The sequence below is a fragment of the Oncorhynchus nerka genome, linkage group LG1, assembly GCF_034236695.1.
Source record: "Oncorhynchus nerka isolate Pitt River linkage group LG1, Oner_Uvic_2.0, whole genome shotgun sequence".
NCBI lineage: Eukaryota > Metazoa > Chordata > Actinopteri > Salmoniformes > Salmonidae > Oncorhynchus > Oncorhynchus nerka.
In genome coordinates this window covers 19,518,267-19,540,326 of record NC_088396.1, presented here as the reverse complement: position 1 = coordinate 19,540,326, position 22,060 = coordinate 19,518,267, and the positions used below count along the sequence as shown (strand labels likewise).

The window sequence follows — 22,060 nt, the reverse complement described above, 5'->3', positions numbered from 1 at the left end:
CGCCAGACTCAACAGTCTTCGTTTGTCAAATGACTGCCTGGCCTGGTACACCAACTACTTCGCAGACTTAGTTCAGTGTGTCAAATCGGAGGGCCTATTGTCCGGAACTCTGGCAGTCTCTATGGGGGTGCCACAAGGTTCAATTCTTGGGCTGACACTTTTCTCTGTAAACATCAATGAATCAATGATGTCTCTCTTGCTGCTGGTGATTCTCTGATCCACCTCTACGCAGATGATACCATTCTGTATACTTCTGGCCCTTCTTTGGACACTGTGTTAACTAACCGCCAGACGAGCTTCAATGCCATACAACTCTCCTTCCCTGGCCTCCAACTGCTCTAAAATGCAAGGAAAACTAAATGCATGCTCTTCAACCAATTGCTACCAGCACCTGCCCGCCCGTTCAGCATCACTACTTTGGACGGTTCTGACTTAGAATATGTGGACATCTATAAATACCTAGGTGTCTGGCTAGACTGTAAACTGTCCTTCCAGACTCACATTAAGCATCTCCAATAAAAAATCTAGAATCGGCTTCCTATTTCTCAAACAAAGCATCCTTCACTCATGTTGCCAAACATACCCTTGTAAAACTGACTATCCTACCGATCCTTGACTTCGGCGACGTCATTTACAAAATAGCCTCCAACACTCTACTCAGCAAATTGGATGCTCTAGCAGGTATATTTCACTGGTCATCCCCCAAAGCCAAATCCTCATTTGGCCACCTTTCCTTCCAGTTCTCTGCTGCCAATGACTGAAATGAACTGCTAAAATCACTGACGCTGGAGACTCATAACTCCCTCACTAACTTTAAGCACAAGCTGTCAGAGCAGCTCACAGATCACTGCACCTGTACATAGCCTAGTTAAATAAAGGTTAAATAAAATGAAAATGTATTGAAAATCATACAGTCGGTATCTTTAAATACCCAGGTATATGGTATAAATGGTATATCACTCAAGCCTAAAGCTAATCAGACACAACACTAGCAGATTAGCATCCAAATAAGAGGCTGATTAAAGCCCCTTGTGTAAATGACACCAAATTACTGCAGCACTGATATATTGGCATTCCTCTCAGTCCCTCAGCACCTTTTCTCTCCTCACCTGCCGATTGGCTAATGTTAATTCCCTGGATACAAATAAGACTGGTGGGATTATCAAACCTTGTCAGCCATGAACTACACAAGATTTTTTTTCTCCCTATGAAATACCTCCTCGTTGGACATCAGTTGCTCAGCTCGAGTGCTTGTGTAACATGAATCGAACCCACTTAGGATTCAAACTCATACATGAGCACAAGCACTCGATAAAAGTTAAAGTTATCAATTTATCAATAAAATCAAGTTATCCTACCTAATCGGTTGAGGATGTTGTCATTCACAATGAGTGGTACTAGCTTCAGAATTTTCTACAATAAAGAAAAAATAAGTATGTCAATGTAGCAACCTAATTTTGCTACAAGACAACTTTTCCCTATTTGGGATTCAGACGCTCAATTTCCCTCACACAAATAATAATTTACCATGACCCACTATGCCAATGACAGTGGTGCCTGTACACAGGTCATGCATTTTTGATCATTTTACCTATTTTGTTGTGGTCATTATCTTTCATGATTTTCTGGTAGCACTCAAACTGGGCGGTCACAATCTTTTTCCTGGTGACGTCTGTGTCGTGGTAGACATTCACCGGTACGTACTCCTGGGTCTCGTTCACCTCTGGGCTAGCCACAACAAAGATCTACAAGTAAGAGAACCCAGTGCATTACATAACATAACATACCACATAGCATTACATGGCATCACACGACAGAATAAATATAGAATATCCAAGGGAACAGTATCAAGTTAATAGCAGAAAATCATATGAATCATATAAATGCAAAGCTTAAGTGGAATTAATAAACATGATTAATTTAACATTTTTGCTAATCACAAAATTAAAAAGGCCTCATTCATATTTGATAGAAGTCATCTTAAGCTAAATTAACTGGACTGTATATAGATTGTCTGTCATCTCCATCATTAGTTTGTCGACTCATTTGGCTGTAAGCAAATAGCTAAACAACACAGTATATTTTTAAAATGTGTCTACACCCAGGGTTGTGTCTGAATTCTATATTTGAACTCAACGGGGGACCGATTAAAAACGCTCAGTCACCATATCCTCATTTAGGACACAGGAAGAGGCCGTAATGTAGAGCCGAGCGACTCCCTTTAAATCCATGTGAGCTCCATGGAAAATTAAACAAAGTAAATGGTGTACAAAGACATGTCAAATCACCCAATGTGAACCCAAATACCATGGGCCAATGTTAAATTGCAAGTCTTAACAAAATGTCATGCCAAAATAACAAAATTGTGGGTGTTCTATTGCTGAATCATTAGGTGATCACTGGACGCAAAAGCAGGATACACTGCTTTGTATTCAATGATTTTAAGTTTGTCCTGCTCTTTTTTGTACAGATCAGTCCCCGAGAGAGGGATAAATGGATGGGGACAATAGTGACAAGAATCAGTTAACAAGTTAATGCATGTTAACCTACCAGTGTCTGGACCTATATGCCATCATATTGACCCCTTGCCAATCTCACATGCACTTTATTGAATATTCATCAATATAAACGTTCACCTAAGTTATTGAGATTTTCTGCATAGATAATTCACTAGAATTAAAAAGGATACAAACACCATTTTTTCCCAGAAAATGGTGGCATTCTATTACTGGGCATGCCTTTAAAAAATGTAAACATACACAGTATCTTATACGGTGTATAAACCCACCAATGAGACAGTAGACATGAAAAGAGCATTTCTCTGCACTTATGTGGCCCTGCACATATGTGTGTGCGTGCGTTTGTGTGTGTGTGTGTGTGAGGGACAGAGAAAGCGACAGAAACACAGACAGACACAGAGAGAAAGAAAAAGAGAGAGTAAAGAGAGTCAATTCTTACATCAGTGGGAGTGCACAGTAGGAGACAGATGACCATCCAACACCAGCCGAAACCGTCCATCTTATTTTTCGGCATGTCAGACGATTCACTCTTTAATGGCTATCGAGCTGCTAAGACGAAAAAAGCCCATTAAAATACAGATCCACATTTTCTCACTTCAGCAATCAACATCATCCCTCCATCTCCATCCCTCATTCATCACTCATTCCCTCCAATATGAAGATGTACACCCATTTGCCGCGCTCTACCTAAATCCTATGCAATCGATTGAGCGACTTCATGGGATTATTTCCAACCACGGACATCATATCGGCTCCTTAGTGCAGCTGTGGACTGTGCTGTGCCATCACCAGTATTTATGGCAACATAGCATGCACATGTCCTCCAGTTCAGTTCAAATTGGCCAGTGTGGATAGTAGCGAGGTCAACACAATCCCAGAGGATGACCAGAGGAGACTGGGGAAGAGTGAAGAAACACCTGATCTCTAATATGTTCAGACGTTACAGGCTTGGAGGCGTATTTCTTGTACAGCTGCCATTTGCTCCTCTAGTCCTGATCCTGTAGTCCTGATGTATTTGTATATTGTAAATATATAAACAGCAAAATACATTTACTACTCCAAACAATCTTTGAGAAAAGTCTTTATATTGCTCTATTTGTATTTTGAAATGCACATAGATCGTTTGCATGTAAATTACATTTTGAAATTCCCAATGCGTACAGTGGACACAATGCTTTGTCAGGTGGATCAGAACACAGAGTCTTGGATGCTATGTCAATCAGTATCTAGAAGCGTTGCCCGGACACTTTGTTTGGACCGGACATCCCACGTACTGAACACATAATGTAAGTATTTGTAGAATTGAGTCTTGTCAGGACCACGAAATACTACACTGCTCAAAAAAATAAAGGGAACACTTAAACAACACAATGTAACTCCAAGTCAATCACACTTCTGTGAAATCAAACTGTCCACTTAGGAAGCAACACTGATTGACAATAAATGTCACATGCTGTTGTGCAAATGAAATAGACAACAGGTGGAAATTATAGGCAATTAGCAAGACACCCCCAATAAAGGAGTGGTTCTGCAGGTGGGGACCACAGACCACTTCTCAGTTCCTATGCTTCCTGGCTGATGTTTTGGTCACTTTTGAATGCTGGTGGTGCTTTCACTCTAGTGGTAGCATAAGACGAAGTCTACAACCCACACAAGTGGCTCAGGTAGTGCAGCTCATCCAGGATAGCACATCAATGCGAGCTGTGGTAAGAAGGTTTGCTGTGTCTGTCAGCGTAGTGTCCAAAGCATGGAGACGCTACCAGGAGACAGGCCAGTACATCAGGAGACGTGGAGGAGGCCGTAGGAGGGCAACAACCCAGCAGCAGGCCCGCTACCTCCGCCTTTGTGCAAGGAGGAGCAGGAGGAGCACTGCCAGAGCCCTGCAAAATGACCTCCAGCAGGCCACAAATGTGCATGTGTCTGCTCAAACGGTCAGAAACAGACTCCATGAGGGTGGTATGAGGGCCCGACGTCCAACACCGTGCAGGACGTTTGGCATTTGCCAGAGAACACCATAATTGGCAAATTCGCCACTGGCGCCCTGTGCTCTTCACAGATGAAGAGCATGTGACAGACGTGACAGAGTCTGGAGACGCCGTGGAGAACGTTCTGCTGCCTGCAACATCCTCCAGCATGACCGGTTTGGCGGTGGGTCAGTCATTGTGTGGGGTGGCATTTCTTTGGGGGGCCACACATCCCCCCATGTGCTTGCCAGAGGTAGCCTGACTGCCATTAGGTACCGAGATTAGATCCTCAGACCCCTTGTGAGACCATATGCTGGTGCGGTTGGCCCTGGATTCCTCCTAATGCGAGACAATGCTAGACCTCATGTGGCTGGAGTGTGTCAGCAGTTCCTGCAAGAGGAAGGCATTGATGCTATGGACTGGCCTGCCCGTTCCCCAGACATGAATCCAATTGAGCACATCTGGGATATCATGTCTCGCTCAATCCACAAACGTCTGTTGCACCACAGACTGTCCAGGAGTTGGCGGATGCTTTAGTCCAGGTCTGGGAGGAGATCCCTCAGGAGACCATCCCCCACCTCATCAGGGGCATGCCCAGGCGTTGTAGGGAGGTCATACAGGCACGTGGAGGCCACACACACTACTGAGCCTCATTTTGACTTGTTGTAAGGACATTACATCAAAGTTGGATCAGCCTGTAGTGTGGTTTTCCACTTTAATTTTGAGTGTGACTCCAAATCCAGACCTCCATGGATTGATACATTTGATTTCCATTGATCATTTTTGTGTGATTTTGTTGTCAGCACATTCAACTATGTAAAGAAAAAAGTATTTAATAAGAATATTTCATTCATTCAGATCTAGGATGTGTTATTTTAGTGTTCCCTTTATTTTTTTGAGCAGTGTATATTAAAAGCTACATGGTAATGCTTCAAGGGTTGCAGCATGGCTGGTGCATAGTTTAAGAGACAAAATTCAAACGTTCACATGCCCCTCAGGTCGAACAAATGTGCTTTTCAAAATCAAGGGAAGATGAGGGAATTTCAATCTTAACCAAATGTGGTTGCCAAGAAGATATGTCTGTACAAACGTCTGCTCTGGATTCAGAGTCTAATGCATAGACCCGAGGGGAGCCCATCTAGCACTTGTAAGCAATAATCCATCCGATTAACAAGACATAGATGTACAGATATGTTTGCAGAGTCAGTTCTGCATGATTCATTGGCTGAACCTTGCAGTAATGTTGCTAGCTGTTAGCCGGAACAGACTTTTCTAGTGAGACAGTAGGGAAGAGTGAGCATTCCTGACACATATGCCACCATTGTGTATACAACTGTTATATCACAATATGTTAGCTAAATATGTCTATTTAGCCTCAAGTGCTATGGGAAGGGAGAAGTGCTATACTTGAGTGGCAGGGTTAAATGAGCAGAAATACCCTTAATGGCCTAAAGGAGTAGGACATTTTTATACTTCAAGTTGCATGGCTAATTATATTAAACTGTAATGCAATTGACCCAGGATAATAGGAAATATAACTGGGAGAAAATTGCTGTTTTGTATTCAAGAACTGCTGTTTGTATTCAACAACATCCAGCAAACAATTCAATGTTTTTGTTCACAATACGACAGAGGTTAGTGACCACTACGCATGCTCAATAGACTCGGTGTGCACAGAAAGAAAATCACTTTCATAAAGAATTCCCAACAAAAATATATCCAAGGCCTACTTCCGACTCAAAGCCCAACAAACATGGTCATGGGAAACTTCACTTTATCATGCGCTGTGCTATCTACTATTCTAGAGACCCTAAATCCAAGCCAGGGGAATGGATGCCCGCCTCCCAAGTCTGCTAGGAATTAAAACGCCATTACACCAGGGAAATGCTGGAACTGGGATTGTAAAAAAAGTGCAAATTGGAAACAGACAGGAAACTATCAGCTGCACTGTCACACACTAATGGTCCTCTGTGCCAAATCCCCCAGCTGTACTGGAAGGGCTGACTCCAACCTTTTACAAACTGAGACTAAAGCCAAAGATGGATCTGTCCAATGACAATATAAAACAGACATTACAGATGTTTTATTTATTTATTTTATTTCACCTTTATTTAACCAGGTAGGCCAGTTGAGAACAAGGTCTCATTTACAACTGCGACCTGGCTAAGATAAAGCAAAGCAGTACGACAAAAACAACAACACAGAGTTGTGCAAAGGTACAGTCAATAACACAATAGAAAATCTATGTACAGTGTGTGCAAATGTAAAAGAGTAGGGAGGTAAGGCAATAAATAGGTCATAAAGGCGAAATAATTATAATTTAGAATTAATGCTGGAGTGATAGATGTGCAGATGATGATGTGCAAGTAGAGATTCTGGGGTGCAAAAGAGCAAGAAGGTAAGTAATAATATGGGGATGAGGTATTTGGGTGTGCTATCTACAGATTGGCTGTGTACAGGTGATCGGTAAGCTGCTCTGACAGCTGATGCTTAAAGTGAGAGAGGGAGATATAAGACTCCATCTTCAGTGATTTTTGCAATTCGTTCCAGTCATTGGTAGCAGAGAACTGGATGGAAAGGCGGCCAAAGGAAGTGTTGGCTTTGGGGATGATCAGTGAAATATACCTGCTGGAGCGTGTGCTACGGGTGGGTGTTGCTATGGTGACCAGTGAGCTGAGATAATGCGGGGCTTTACCTAGCAAAGACTTATGGATGACCAGGAGCCAGTGGGTTTGGCGATGAACATGAGGGCCATCCAACGAGAGCATACATGTCGCATTGGTGGGTAGTATATGGGGCTTTGGTGACACTGTGATAGACTACATCCAGTTTGCTGAGTAGAGTGTTGGGGGCTATTTTGTAAATTACATCACCGAAGTCAAGGATCAGTAGGATAGTCCGTTTTACGAGGGTATGTTTGGCAGCATGAGTGAAGGATGCTTTGTTTTGAAATAGGAAGTTGATTCTAGATTTAATTTGGGATTGGATATGCTTAATGTGAGTCTGGAAGGAGAGATTACAGTCTAACCAGACACCTAGGTATTTGTAGTTGTCCACATATTCTAAGTCAGAACCGTCCAGAGTAGTGATGCCAGTCAGGCGGGAGGATGCAGGCAGCGGACGGTTGAAGCATGCACTTAGTTTTACTAGCATTTAAAAGCAGTTGGAGGCCACGGAAGGAGTGTTGTATGGCGTTGAAGCTCGTTTGGAGGTTTGTTAGCACAGTGTCCAAAGAAGGGCCAGAAGTATGCAAAATGGTGTCGTCTGCGTAGAGGTGGATCAGAGAATCACCAGCAGCAAGAGCAACATCATTGATATATACAGAGAAAAGAGTCGACCCGGGAATTGAACCCTGTGGCACCCCCATAGAGAATGCCAGAGGTCCGGACTACAGGCCCTCCGATTTGACACACTGAACTCTATCTGAGATTACAGAATGCATCCATGGTTAACTTGGATTAGATTCAGATATGCAGTGCTACTTCATGACACATCTCTGAGGGTAAAACTGCCTGCTGGGGTATAGACTGAGAGGTTTGCAGAAACATGTTATCTAATCAGCAAACCAGCTTAAGATACCAAGAGTGAAATGCTTAGCTTTATGTCAAAGACTATCTGCAAAAACCATTTGGATGATTAAATCATTGTTGGACATTCTAAATAAATATTCAGTTGTCGTATGTTTTCAAGACGAATGACCATGACTCAAACAATTCATTTAAAAACATGTTATTGTTGGGGGGTTTACAGGTACAATATCAATATCAAATCATATTTTCATTTTATATAACATGTACCCGTTAGCAGCCACTCAAAACAAAACAAAAGTAAGAAATACATACAGAGAAACTGTAATCAAACAGGATTTTGTAATAATAAATGTGGCATGTAAAGAAAAATAAACAAAAAGAGATAGGCCTACACCCCCAACTCCCCATCCCATTCCCCCCGCATCCTCCCAACCCGGAACCCAACAATTCTAACAATATATCCCTTCGTAAGACATTCAAAGGACTGTTTGAGATTGAGAAGAGGGATATATTCGGCACCAATTTAGAATGATGCTTTTTAAAGCGTTCATAAATGTGCCATACCTGTGTCATAATCACCAATGACAAAGATGACATAACCCACTATGTTGAATATGACATAAACATGTGCTTTATAAATGGTGACATGTTGTGCTACAAGATGACATAGGCTCTAAAGTAAGGGTGGGCAACTCCAGTCCTGGAGGGCCTGATTGGTGTCACATGGTTTTCCCCATCCCTAACAAACACAGCTGATTAATCAAATGTTATTCTAAACTGAAGATCATGATTAGGTGATTATTGGAGAGGTGTGTTAGCTAGCTTGAGGCAAAACTGTGACGCCCACCCCTGCTCTAAAGAGAAGTCATGTTAGTCACATTACACCAGGCACCAATTACCCCGATGAAAGGAAATTGAAAGTGTCTTTCTTCTGGAACCAAGTTACATGTTCCTCAGTACACAAACACGCACACAACGATATAACAAGCCATACCGTGGGGTGCTGGGCCCAGTCAGGTCTTTGACGTAACAATATAACAAGCCATACCGTGGGGTGCTGGACCCAGTCAGGTCTTTGACATAACAATATAACAAGCCATAACAATATAACAAGCCATACCGTGGGGTGCTGGGCCCAGTCAGGTCTTTGACATAACAATATAACAAGCCATAACAATATAACAAGCCATACCGCAGGGTGCTGGGCCCAGTCAGGTCTTTGACATAACAATATAACAAGCCATACCGCAGGGTGCTGGACCCAGTCAGGTCTTTGACATAACAATATAACAAGCCATACCGCAGGGTGCTGGGCCCAGTCAGGTCTTTGACATAACAATATAACAAGCCATACCGTGGGGTGCTGGACCCAGTCAGGTCTTTGACATAACAATATAACAAGCCATACCGCAGGGTGCTGGGCCCAGTCAGGTCTTTGACATAACAATATAACAAGCCATACCGTGGGGTGCTGGGCCCAGTCAGGTCTTTGACATAACAATATAACAAGCCATACCGTGGGGTGCTGGACCCAGTCAGGTCTTTGACATAACAATATAACAAGCCATACCGCAGGGTGCTGGGCCCAGTCAGGTCTTTGACATAACAATATAACTCGCCATACCGCAGGGTGCTGGGCCCAGTCAGGTCTTTGACATAACAATATAACTCGCCATACCGCAGGGTGCTGGGCCCAGTCAGGTCTTTGACATAACAATATAACAAGCCATACCGCAGGGTGCTGGGCCCAGTCAGGTCTTTGACATAACAATATAACAAGCCATACCGCAGGGTGCTGGGCCCAGTCAGGTCTTTGACATAACAATATAACAAGCCATACCGCAGGGTGCTGGGCCCAGTCAGGTCTTTGACATAACAATATAACAAGCCATACCGCAGGGTGCTGGGCCCAGTCAGGTCTTTGACATAACAATATAACAAGCCATACCGTGGGGTGCTGGGCCCAGTCAGGTCTTTGACATAACAATATAACAAGCCATACCGTGGGGTGCTGGACCCAGTCAGGTCTTTGACATAACAATATAACAAGCCATACCGCAGGGTGCTGGACCCAGTCAGGTCTTTGATATAACAATATAACAAGCCATACCGTGGGGTGCTGGGCCCAGTCAGGTATTTGACGTAACAAAATAAGCCATACCGCAGGGTGCTGGACCCAGTCAGGTCTTTGACATAACAATATAACAAGCCATACCGCAGGGTGCTGGGCCCAGTCAGGTCTTTGACATAACAATATAACAAGCCATACCGCAGGGTGCTGGGCCCAGTCAGGTCTTTGACATAACAATATAACAAGCCATACCGCAGGGTGCTGGGCCCAGTCAGGTCTTTGACATAACAATATAACAAGCCATACCGTGGGGTGCTGGACCCAGTCAGGTCTTTGACATAACAATATAACAAGCCATACCGCAGGGTGCTGGGCCCAGTCAGGTCTTTGACATAACAATATAACAAGCCATACCGCAGGGTGCTGGGCCCAGTCAGGTCTTTGACATAACAATATAACAAGCCATACCGCAGGGTGCTGGGCCCAGTCAGGTCTTTGACATAACAATATAACAAGCCATACCGTGGGGTGCTGGGCCCAGTCAGGTCTTTGACATAACAATATAACAAGCCATACCGTGGGGTGCTGGACCCAGTCAGGTCTTTGACATAACAATATAACAAGCCATACCGCAGGGTGCTGGGCCCAGTCAGGTCTTTTACATAACAATATAACTCGCCATACCGCAGGGTGCTGGGCCCAGTCAGGTCTTTGACATAACAATATAACTCGCCATACCGCAGGGTGCTGGGCCCAGTCAGGTCTTTGACATAACAATATAACAAGCCATACCGCAGGGTGCTGGGCCCAGTCAGGTCTTTGACATAACAATATAACAAGCCATACCGCAGGGTGCTGGGCCCAGTCAGGTCTTTGACATAACAATATAACAAGCCATACCGCAGGGTGCTGGGCCCAGTCAGGTCTTTGACATAACAATATAACAAGCCATACCGCAGGGTGCTGGGCCCAGTCAGGTCTTTGACATAACAATATAACAAGCCATACCGTGGGGTGCTGGACCCAGTCAGGTCTTTGACATAACAATATAACAAGCCATACCGCAGGGTGCTGGGCCCAGTCAGGTCTTTGACATAACAATATAACAAGCCATACCGCAGGGTGCTGGGCCCAGTCAGGTCTTTGACATAACAATATAACTCGTCATACCGTGGGGTGCTGGACCCAGTCAGGTCTTTGACATAACAATATAACAAGCCATACCGCAGGGTGCTGGGCCCAGTCAGGTCTTTGACATAACAATATAACAAGCCATACCGTGGGGTGCTGGACCCAGTCAGGTCTTTGACATAACAATATAACAAGCCATAACAATATAACAAGCCATACCGTTGGGTGCTGGACCCAGTCAGGTCTTTTACATAACAATATAACAAGCCATACCGTGGGGTGCTGGGCCCAGTCAGGTCTTTGACATAACAATATAACAAGCCATACCGTGGGGTGCTGGACCCAGTCAGGTCTTTGACATAACAATATAACAAGCCATACCGTGGGGTGCTGGGCCCAGTCAGGTCTTTGACATAACAATATAACAAGCCATACCGTGGGGTGCTGGACCCAGTCAGGTCTTTGACATAACAATATAACAAGCCATACCGTGGGGTGCTGGGCCCAGTCAGGTCTTTGACGTAACAATATAACAAGCCATACCGTGGGGTGCTGGGCCCAGTCAGGTCTTTGACATAACAATATAACAAGCCATACCGTGGGGTGCTGGGCCCAGTCAGGTCTTTGACGTAACAATATAACAAGCCATACCGTGGGGTGCTGGGCCCAGTCAGGTCTTTGACGTAACAATATAACAAGCCATACCGTGGGGTGCTGGGCCCAGTCAGGTCTTTGACGTAACAATATAACAAGCCATACCGTGGGGTGCTGGACCCAGTCAGGTCTTTGACGTAACAATATAACAAGCCATACCGTGGGGTGCTGGACCCAGTCAGGTCTTTGACATAACAATATAACAAGCCATAACAATATAACAAGCCATACCGCAGGGTGCTGGACCCAGTCAGGTCTCTGATACAACAATATAACAAGCCATACCGTGGGGTGCTGGGCCCAGTCAGGTCTTTGACATAACAATATAACAAGCCATACCGTGGGGTGCTGGACCCAGTCAGGTCTTTGACATAACAATATAACAAGCCATACCGCAGGGTGCTGGACCCAGTCAGGTCTCTGATACAACAATATAACAAGCCATACCGTGGGGTGCTGGACCCAGTCAGGTCTTTGACATAACAATATAACAAGCCATACCGTGGGGTGCTGGACCCAGTCAGGTCTTTGACATAACAATATAACAAGCCATACCGTGGGGTGCTGGGCCCAGTCAGGTCTTTGACGTAACAATATAACAAGCCATACCGTGGGGTGCTGGGCCCAGTCAGGTCTTTGACTTAACAATATAACAAGCCATACCGTGGGGTGCTGGGCCCAGTCAGGTCTTTGACATAACAATATAACAAGCCATAACAATATAACAAGCCATACCGCAGGGTGCTGGACCCAGTCAGGTCTCTGATACAACAATATAACAAGCCATACCGTGGGGTGCTGGGCCCAGTCAGGTCTTTGACATAACAATATAACAAGCCATAACAATATAACAAGCCATACCGTGGGGTGCTGGGCCCAGTCAGGTCTTTGACGTAACAATATAACAAGCCATACCATGGGGTGCTGGACCCAGTCAGGTCTTTGACATAACAATATAACAAGCCATACCGCAGGGTGCTGGACCCAGTCAGGTCTTTGACATAACAATATAACAAGCCATACCGCAGGGTGCTGGACCCAGTCAGGTCTTTGACATAACAATATAACAAGCCATACCGTGGGGTGCTGGACCCAGTCAGGTCTTTGACGTAACAATATAACAAGCCATACCGTGGGGTGCTGGACCCAGTCAGACATTTACATTACATTACATTTAAGTCATTTAGCAGACGCTCTTATCCAGAGCGACTTACAAATTGGTGCTTTCACCTTATGACATCCAGTGGAACAGCCACTTTACAATAGTGCATCTAAATCTTTTAAGGGGTGGGGGGGGTGAGAAGGATTACTTTATCCTATCCTAGGTATTCCTTAAAGAGGTGGGGTTTCAGGTGTCTCCGGAAGGTGGTGATTGACTCCGCTGTCCTGGCGTCGTGAGGGAGTTTGTTCCATCATTGGGGGGCCAGAGCAGCGAACAGTTTTGACTGGGCTGAGCGGGAACTGTACTTCCTCAGTGGTAGGGAGGCGAGCAGGCCAGAGGTGGATGAACGCAGTGCCCTTGTTTGGGTGTAGGGCCTGATCAGAGCCTGAAGGTACTGAGGTGCCGTTCCCCTCACAGCTCCGTAGGCAAGCACCATGGTCTTTGACATAACAATATAACAAGCCATACCGCAGGGTGCTGGGCCCAGTCAGGTCTTTGACACAACAATATAACAAGCCATACCGCAGGGTGCTGGGCCCAGTCAGGTCTTTGACATAACAATATAACAAGCCATACCGTGGGGTGCTGGACCCAGTCAGACATTTACATTACATTACATTTAAGTCATTTAGCAGACGCTCTTATCCAGAGCGACTTACAAATTGGTGCTTTCACCTTATGACATCCAGTGGAACAGCCACTTTACAATAGTGCATCTAAATCTTTTAAGGGGGGTGAGAAGGATTACTTTATCCTATCCTAGGTATTCCTTAAAGAGGTGGGGTTTCAGGTGTCTCCGGAAGGTGGTGATTGACTCCGCTGTCCTGGCGTCGTGAGGGAGTTTGTTCCATCATTGGGGGGCCAGAGCAGCGAACAGTTTTGACTGGGCTGAGCGGGAACTGTACTTCCTCAGTGGTAGGGAGGCGAGCAGGCCAGAGGTGGATGAACGCAGTGCCCTTGTTTGGGTGTAGGGCCTGATCAGAGCCTGGAGGTACTGAGGTGCCGTTCCCCTCACAGCTCCGTAGGCAAGCACCATGGTCTTTGACATAACAATATAACAAGCCATACCGCAGGGTGCTGGGCCCAGTCAGGTCTTTGACACAACAATATAACAAGCCATACCGCAGGGTGCTGGGCCCAGTCAGGTCTTTGACATAACAATATAACAAGCCATACCGTGGGGTGCTGGACCCAGTCAGGTCTTTGACATAACAATATAACAAGCCATACCGTGGGGTGCTGGGCCCAGTCAGGTCTTTGACATAACAATATAACAAGCCATACCGTGGGGTGCTGGACCCAGTCAGGTCTTTGACATAACAATATAACAAGCCATACCGCAGGGTGCTGAACCCAGTCAGGTCTTTGACATAACAATATAACTCGCCATACCGCAGGGTGCTGGACCCAGTCAGGTCTTTGACATAACAATATAACAAGCCATACCGTGGGGTGCTGGACCCAGTCAGGTCTTTGACATAACAAGCCATACCATGAGATACTGGGTCCAGTCACATTCACTCACTCCACCGCTGAAAGGTCAGCCACAAAATGTTGGCTCCATTGTAACAGGTTGTAATCAAGCCCTGGTCTCCAGTATGAGAACAGAAGAGGTATACCTGGTGCGGTAGTCTCAGGTTGGACTACTCCAAATCATCTCGGCTCTGACACACACACACACACACACACACACACACACACACACACACACACACACACACACACACACACACACACACACACACACACACACACACACACACACACACGTTGCAGGTCCATCAATCCATCTAAGTACCTCTCACACCCTACAGTAATATGTGGATCATGAGAACATTCATAAATCAGCAAACAGTTTTTCACCAATTTATTCACACTTTATGTAGTGTCCTGTAATACTTTGTTTGAATTGAGACACCTTTGGTCATTCATAACACATCCATAAATACTTTATATCACATGACACTGTACTAATTTTAAAGTCAGATATCTTTGGTCATTCATAACACATACAGTACCAGTCAATAGTTTGGACACAACTGCTCATTCCAGGGTTTTTCTTAATTAAAATTTTTTTTTTGTCTACATTGTAGAATAACTATGAAATAAGACATATGGAATCATGCAGTAACCAAAAAAGTATTAAACAAATCAAGATATATTGTATATTTGAGATTCTTAAAAGTAGCCACCCTTTGCCTTGATGACAGCTTTGCACACTCTTGCACACAATTAGGCCCCCCCAAAACATACTGATTTTAAAGGGCCCAACCAAGGTTTTTTTGGCTGTGCATGATTGCACTTTAGAGTATGTCATCCTGCATTTTGGGTCAAGCTGAGGTCAGGTCCAATATTGGCTGGGCACCCATGAGGGAAAGAGGTTGGGCCATCCTAGAAAGGGCTTAGAGTGTGTGTAATTTATCCACCATCCTGGTGTTGCAATGCTCTACCAAGATACATAACAGGGTTATAAATGCTTTGTGAAGCCTCAATTTAATATGATTTCTAAAGCCTTTATTAAGCGGCACATATGCCACCCTTTATAAAGCACAGGTTTATGTCATATTTGACATAGTGGGATATGTCACACTTGACAATGGTGGTTATGTCACACAGTTACTCCACATTTATGAACCCTTTATAGAACATGACATACGGTCACAGATGCATTGTAACACATTCATGAACCCTTTATAGACAATGACATACGGTCACAGATGCATTGTAACACATTCATGAACCCTTTATAGACAATGACATACGGTCACAGATGCATTGTAACACATTCATGAACCCTTTATAGAACATGACATACGGTCACAGATGCATTGTAACACATTCATGAACCCTTTATAGACAATGACATACGGTCACAGATGCATTGTAACACATTCATGAACCCTTTATAGAACATGACATACGGTCACAGATGCATTGTAACACATTCATGAACCCTTTATAGACAATGACATACGGTCACAGATGCATTGTAACACATTCATGAACCCTTTATAGACAATGACATACGGTCACAGATGCATTGTAACACATTCATGAACCCTTTATAGAACATGACATACGGTCACAGATGCATTGTAACACATTCATGAACCCTTTATAGACAATGACATACGGTCACAGATGCATTGTAACACATTCATGAACCCTTTATAGAACATGACATACGGTCACAGATGCATTGTAACACATTCATGAACCCTTTATAGACATTGACATACGGTCACAGATGCATTGTAACACATTGATGTAGCTCTTATGGAGTCTTTATGAAGCATTTATGAGCTGAATGTAATTTGAAGCGGAACCACGCTAGGTTCACCAATATTTCACATTTGTCTATTTACTTTATCAGAAATGATTGGTTATGGGTACCTTCAAGTGTTTGTAAAATATTACTGTTCTCAGATTTTTTATTAATAGATTTTAGTGTATCCATTGCTATGCATAATAAAAATGTTGAAATCCTGATTATTTGACTGTGATATGTGGGTGTCTCAACCTAACTATTTTAAGATGAATGCACTTACTGTAAATCGCTCTGGATTAGAGCATCTGCTAAATGACTAAAATGTTAAATGACTAAAATGTAAATGTTTTACATACAGATCTTATTACACTGTATTAAGTAATAAAATTTTTTTTTTTTTAAATATTGATAAATAATATAGTTATTAATAATCTAGTTATTTGTTACATTTGACTGTGGAAAATCTAGCAGTACTACTTATTTCTCTGAATGTGAGGTGGATATATAGCATTTTGCAAATAAAACATGATTATTTGTGTCTCTGAAATGAAACCATCAAGTGATAAACTGTACATTTTCGAGTGTTAAATGTAACACTGGTCCAGTATCTATACGTGTCCACACTTCTCAGTGTTAAATTAAACACACTGCTTAGTGTAAAGTCTTATTTGCATTTTTCCCAGTGCCTTGACTTTTGAGTGAATTGTAGAGTTACCCCCCATGACTGTATTTGTTAGTGAAAGAGACATGGTTGTTGCATTCGTCAATTTTCAGTCCTGTGTCCTTCACCAAGTGTGATCTTAAACTAATATGTCATCTTTAAAATTAAATAACAAAATAACAAGTACTTAATTAGGCCTTATTTTGGGGGCCTAGTTTTCAGGCACACATTACTCACATTATAATGGCTTGCAAAGTGATGTGTAAATCCTATTAGAATTCAGCCAGAGTGGGGATATCCAACATTTGACATTTTATTCACCCACAACATGCATTCAGAATGACTGAAAGGTTGGAAGGACTGAGATATGAAACTGCCTAAAGCAGGGGTGGGGAACCTTTTTGCCATCAAGGGCCATTTGGATATTTATAAATTAATTTGGGGGCCATATTATGCTATTTTCTGCTTTATTCATGTTTTAATGTGACTTTAATCACTGACATTGGTTTTTCAGTTTATATATGACTTGTATGTTTCTTGTGTCCTTGAGTATTTAGAAAAGTGCTAGTCCTATTTAAATAAATGTTAGTATTGTAAATAATGTTGTTGTTGTTTTTATGATTAATTGTTCAAACTCTAATGCGATGGCTGAAACTGCTTATCTTTGAAGAGGCGTTTGATGTCAGCTGGCAGTGAAGATGACGCTACTCGCAGCTGGTTTTCCAGGTTTTCCTAGGTTCCAGTCAGTCTTGAGCTGAATCGAGTTTTTACAAGAGTCAGTTTGGAAAAGAACTGCTCACAGCAGTAGGTCGTCCCGAACACAGATGCACATTTAATTGCATGTCTCATCAGAACAGAAAAAATGCTCATCGCTAAAGTACATTTTGTAGAACTCAAGGAGAGGGAGGTTGTTGTACCTGGCATTGAACTCGTCATTGCTTTGCAGCTCAATGACTTCATGTTGTAGGCCATCCGGCACATCCGCTGATTCAACAATAAACGGTGTTGCAAATATGTTCAACTCCAGTTGTTTACTTTTCACATCCTTAAACCGCTCACAAAATGCCTTTGGCGAGCTTTCCACACTTACCGTCATATTCCAACGTAATTTCAGGCTCTTGTCCTTGCAGAGTAAGAAAATAACCCCTTTCTAGTTGGACCTGCCACAGCTTTAATTTCGCTTCAAATGATGCAATTGCATTCAATTAAATCACTTGGACTGAGACAACTCATTTATTTTTTCACTAATGCAGTTAATCCCTTTTTCGAGCCAACCATGGCTGGCGCTCCATCTGAAGTAAGGCCACTTAATTTTTCAAACCGTAGCTCAAATTTGCTCATGGCCGAGACAAGTCTCTCAAACAAATTCTCATCTCTGGTCGTGCCATGCTTGGCTTCCAACGACAGCAATTCCTCCCTTGCGCCAAACTCAGCGGTAATCTCATGCACAAAAATGGCAAATTGGGCCGTATTTGTGATGTCAGTCGTATCATCACATGACAAAGAGGGAAACTCGACATTTCTTGCAGTCCTTCAATGTTTTTTCGATATCTTGTGCCATGCCACTTATCCGCTCCGTGACGGTTCTTCGAGACAAACTGACACTTTGGAAAAAAAATATATATATATTTAAATTTTCGACCCCTTTTATCACCCCAATTTTGTGGTATCCAATTGTTTTAGTAGCTACTATCTTGTCTCATCGCTACAACTCCCGTACGGGCTCAGGAGAGACGAAGGTTGAAAGTCATGCGTCCTCCGATACACAATCCAACCTAGCCGCACTGCTTCTTAACACAGCGCGCATCCAAACCGGAAGCCAGCCGCACCAATGTGTCGGAGGAAACACCGTGCACCTGGCAACCTTGGTTAGTGTGTACTGCACCCGGCCCTCCACAGGAGTCGCTGGTGCGCGTTGAGACAAGGACATCCCTACCGGCCAAACCCGGATATTATGAAGACTATTTGGAATTTCCGTCTGCGTTGTCGTGACCACTCTTTCCTGTGAATTTCTGAACATAACGCGACAAACAAATGCCGGTATTTTGGGTATAAAAATCATCTTTATGGAACAAAAGGAACATTTGTTGTGTAATTGGGAGTCTCGTGAGCGAAAACATCCAAAGATCATCAAAGGTAAACGGTTAATTTGATTGCTTTTCTGATTTTTGTGACCAAGCTTCCTGATGCTAAGTGTACATAATGCTATGCTAGGCTATCGATAAACTTACACAAACGCGTGGATTGCTTTCGCTGTAAAGCATAATTTCAAAATCTGAGACGACAGGTGGATTAACAAAAGGCTAAGCTGTGTTTTGCAATATTGCACTTGAGATTTCATGAATATGAATATTTTTTAGTGATATTATTTGACTGTTGCGCTATGCTATTCAGCGGTTGCTGACGAAAATTATCCCGTGACAGGGATGGGTAGCGTCAAGAAGATTTTAAACAAATACATGTCTGTCATAAAAACACACCAATCTCTTTCATAACTTTAAACAATAAAACATAATTTACCAACATTTCTGAAAGTGGATATACAGTATAACATTTTGGAATGAAACTCTTCCAGCACAACTCACAGGAAGAAGTGTCTGTAAAAGTGTTTTTCGAGGACCACCCTGTCCCACTCTCTCCTGTCCTAATACACATATTGCCCCCGTGAATCATGTTGCTATGGACTACAGCTATTATTTACAATGGAAATAGCCACAAAATCCTATGTCTGGGGACGCACGCTATAAGACAAATGGAGGAACACTTAAAACATGTATTACCTCCTAAGTGACCTACAGTTTATAGAGATCAAGAAGAGAGAACTCCGCTTATCCTATAGCTCTGATTTTTGGACAGGACAAGATACCACAAATTACTCATTCAGTAGTGTGAAATGTGCATTGCAGGTAGAATTGTGTTTTAATATAACAAAACAGATATGATTATTTCATCACGTGGAGTAGCCAATCATGCCCTCTCCATCCATTACATTTTTAGCTACAACAGAACGTTTTCTCTTTCTGAACGCAGCCCATGGATAAGCTAAGCAGGTATCAGGTCAGTTATTGATCTATTTGGGTAATACAACTTTTATTGTTGTTTAGACACATCTGTGGAAGGGGAAGACAGTGGGTGGTCTTCTACAAGCCATACATCAGAGTAGTAGGGAGGGAAGAGGTTAGTCACGGGCCTTTGTAACAAGAACAACATTACTTCTTCTACATCTGAAGGCCGAGAGAGATCCCTTGGAAATATGAAGAACAGCTGTGAATTCTCGCCTGCCACAACAAGCGAACTAAGGAGCCAGAGAGTGAGCAGTCTTGGCTTATCAACTCCATTGTCCGTTGATGCAGTTGTGCGTTGTAAACATCCTACTGCCCGCACAGGATGTTTGCACCACCATCCTTCCCAAGTTTCTTTGTATGGCATTTAGAGAAGCAATTTATTTCCCTTTTTAGAGAATTCTGAAACATTGCAGTCTTTTTCTCACAATATGACCTGCTGCGATTACACTTATCGTTCAATAGCACACCAGCTACAGACCAATCGCAAGGACACAACCATAAACATTGGACAATGCAATGTTTACATAATTCCCAACACTGTTTAAGGATTCAAATAGCAAAAGGCTACTGAAGCACCTAGATAAGAGCTGTGTGTGTGTGTGTATCTGTAAAAAAAAAAAAACAGTCCACTGGCAAAATATTGAAGTTGCTTATCTTTCTTTGTGGAAGCATGCAGTATTCAGCACTGTGGGTGTATTTTATAATTCACATATTTCAAAAACGACTTCACCATTTACAAGTTTGGACATTGAGTTCAACAACTGTGTAGGGAGGATCCTTGGAGAGACAAGGAGGCCGTTGTCCCATTTCTTAAGGTCATTGTTGCAGTCAACATGCAGCTTTAAAACATTATACTACTGGGAGATGTCACCTGGGAGCCAAGGGAGGACAGTCTGACTTCTGGCTTCTTTTGGGCCTGGAGTAACCCAGATTAAACCTTCTCCTGGGCCCGTATTCATAAAGCGCCTCAGAGTAGGAGTGTAGATCTAGGATCAGGCCATCCCTGTTCATTCATTATAATCTAAAAGGCATAACTGAACAGAGATCAGCACCGCTACTCTGAGACACTTTATGAATACAGGTCCAGGACAAAACAAAAACAGTCATTACAGAAGCTCAATGGAGAATAGATTATCCTCTTTTCCTTCACTGTATTACAAAGACAAGGGACAGGACACCTTCTCTTTGACACAAGCATGGAACTTGATGAAAAAGTCCCCTCATTTTCCTTGATAGTGTGCAGGTGAATGACGTGTGGCACTCTTTCCTACACAAGAAACAGCACGTGCCAGGGCAGTTATTCAAGGAAACAGGTGGCTGAGTGCATAGGCATTATCAGCTGTAACCATGAAACACTTTTCTATGGACCCGACATAAGGATTCCAGGTGACAAATGATGTGTTGAATGAATTTGAGTCCAGCTTCATTGAAAGCAGATAATATGCATCCAGCTGGGCTGGGTTTATTTGCATATGCACATGCTGGCTTTAAGACCTGCTAACAAACCCTGTGTAATATCAAGGGAATGAATTTGGCGAAACACTGTTCAAAGCCCATTTTTTGCTAGACCCATCTCTATGTTGTAATGAAATATAGTGAACACTATGTCTAGGAGATATGGGACCCTTGGATGGCAAAGGGGGAGCAAATCAATCACCTTTAGTTCCTAGAATGTCTCTTGAAGGGAAACGATCTTTGGTTCCTGGAATGTCTCCGGACGTTTTCAGCATGGTCACATTCCAGGAACGGACCACAGGGGAGGGGGAGACATATGAAACGACTAAACGAGAGCCTGGTGAGTAATATACTGTGTGTATACTGTGTGTATATATACATATATATATATATATATATATATATATATAATGTAATGTCAGTGGGGAACCTTCAGAGCATTCTTCAGAGGATCTCGTCACGGTCATCTCGTCTCTGAGCATTCAAACGATCATCAATAAAATGCAATTGTAGATTGTAGATATTATATTTTTGTTCAGTGTATATTGAGACAAATCCCAAATAGCAAAATAGAACTCAA

At 43.0% G+C, this 22,060-nt stretch overlaps 1 protein-coding gene across 3 annotated transcripts in view; it reads right to left on the bottom strand.

Moving 5' to 3' along the window:
* The window catches only part of LOC115110681 (calcitonin gene-related peptide type 1 receptor), a 57,462-nt gene that overhangs the window by 21,897 nt on the left and 13,505 nt on the right, over positions 1 to 22,060 (bottom strand). For 2 of the 3 annotated variants that reach the window (XM_065012698.1, XM_029636560.2), the window contains exons 2-3: positions 2,959 to 3,065; positions 1,592 to 1,745 (exon numbers count right to left, since the gene is read on the bottom strand). In XM_065012698.1, the coding sequence (XP_064868770.1) occupies positions 1,592 to 1,745; positions 2,959 to 3,033 (229 nt within the window). In that variant the 5' untranslated portion in view covers positions 3,034 to 3,065. Of the gene's footprint in view, positions 1 to 1,591; positions 1,746 to 2,958; positions 3,069 to 22,060 lie in introns of all 3 variants that reach the window. The other variant, XM_065012713.1, reaches the window with a different exon arrangement.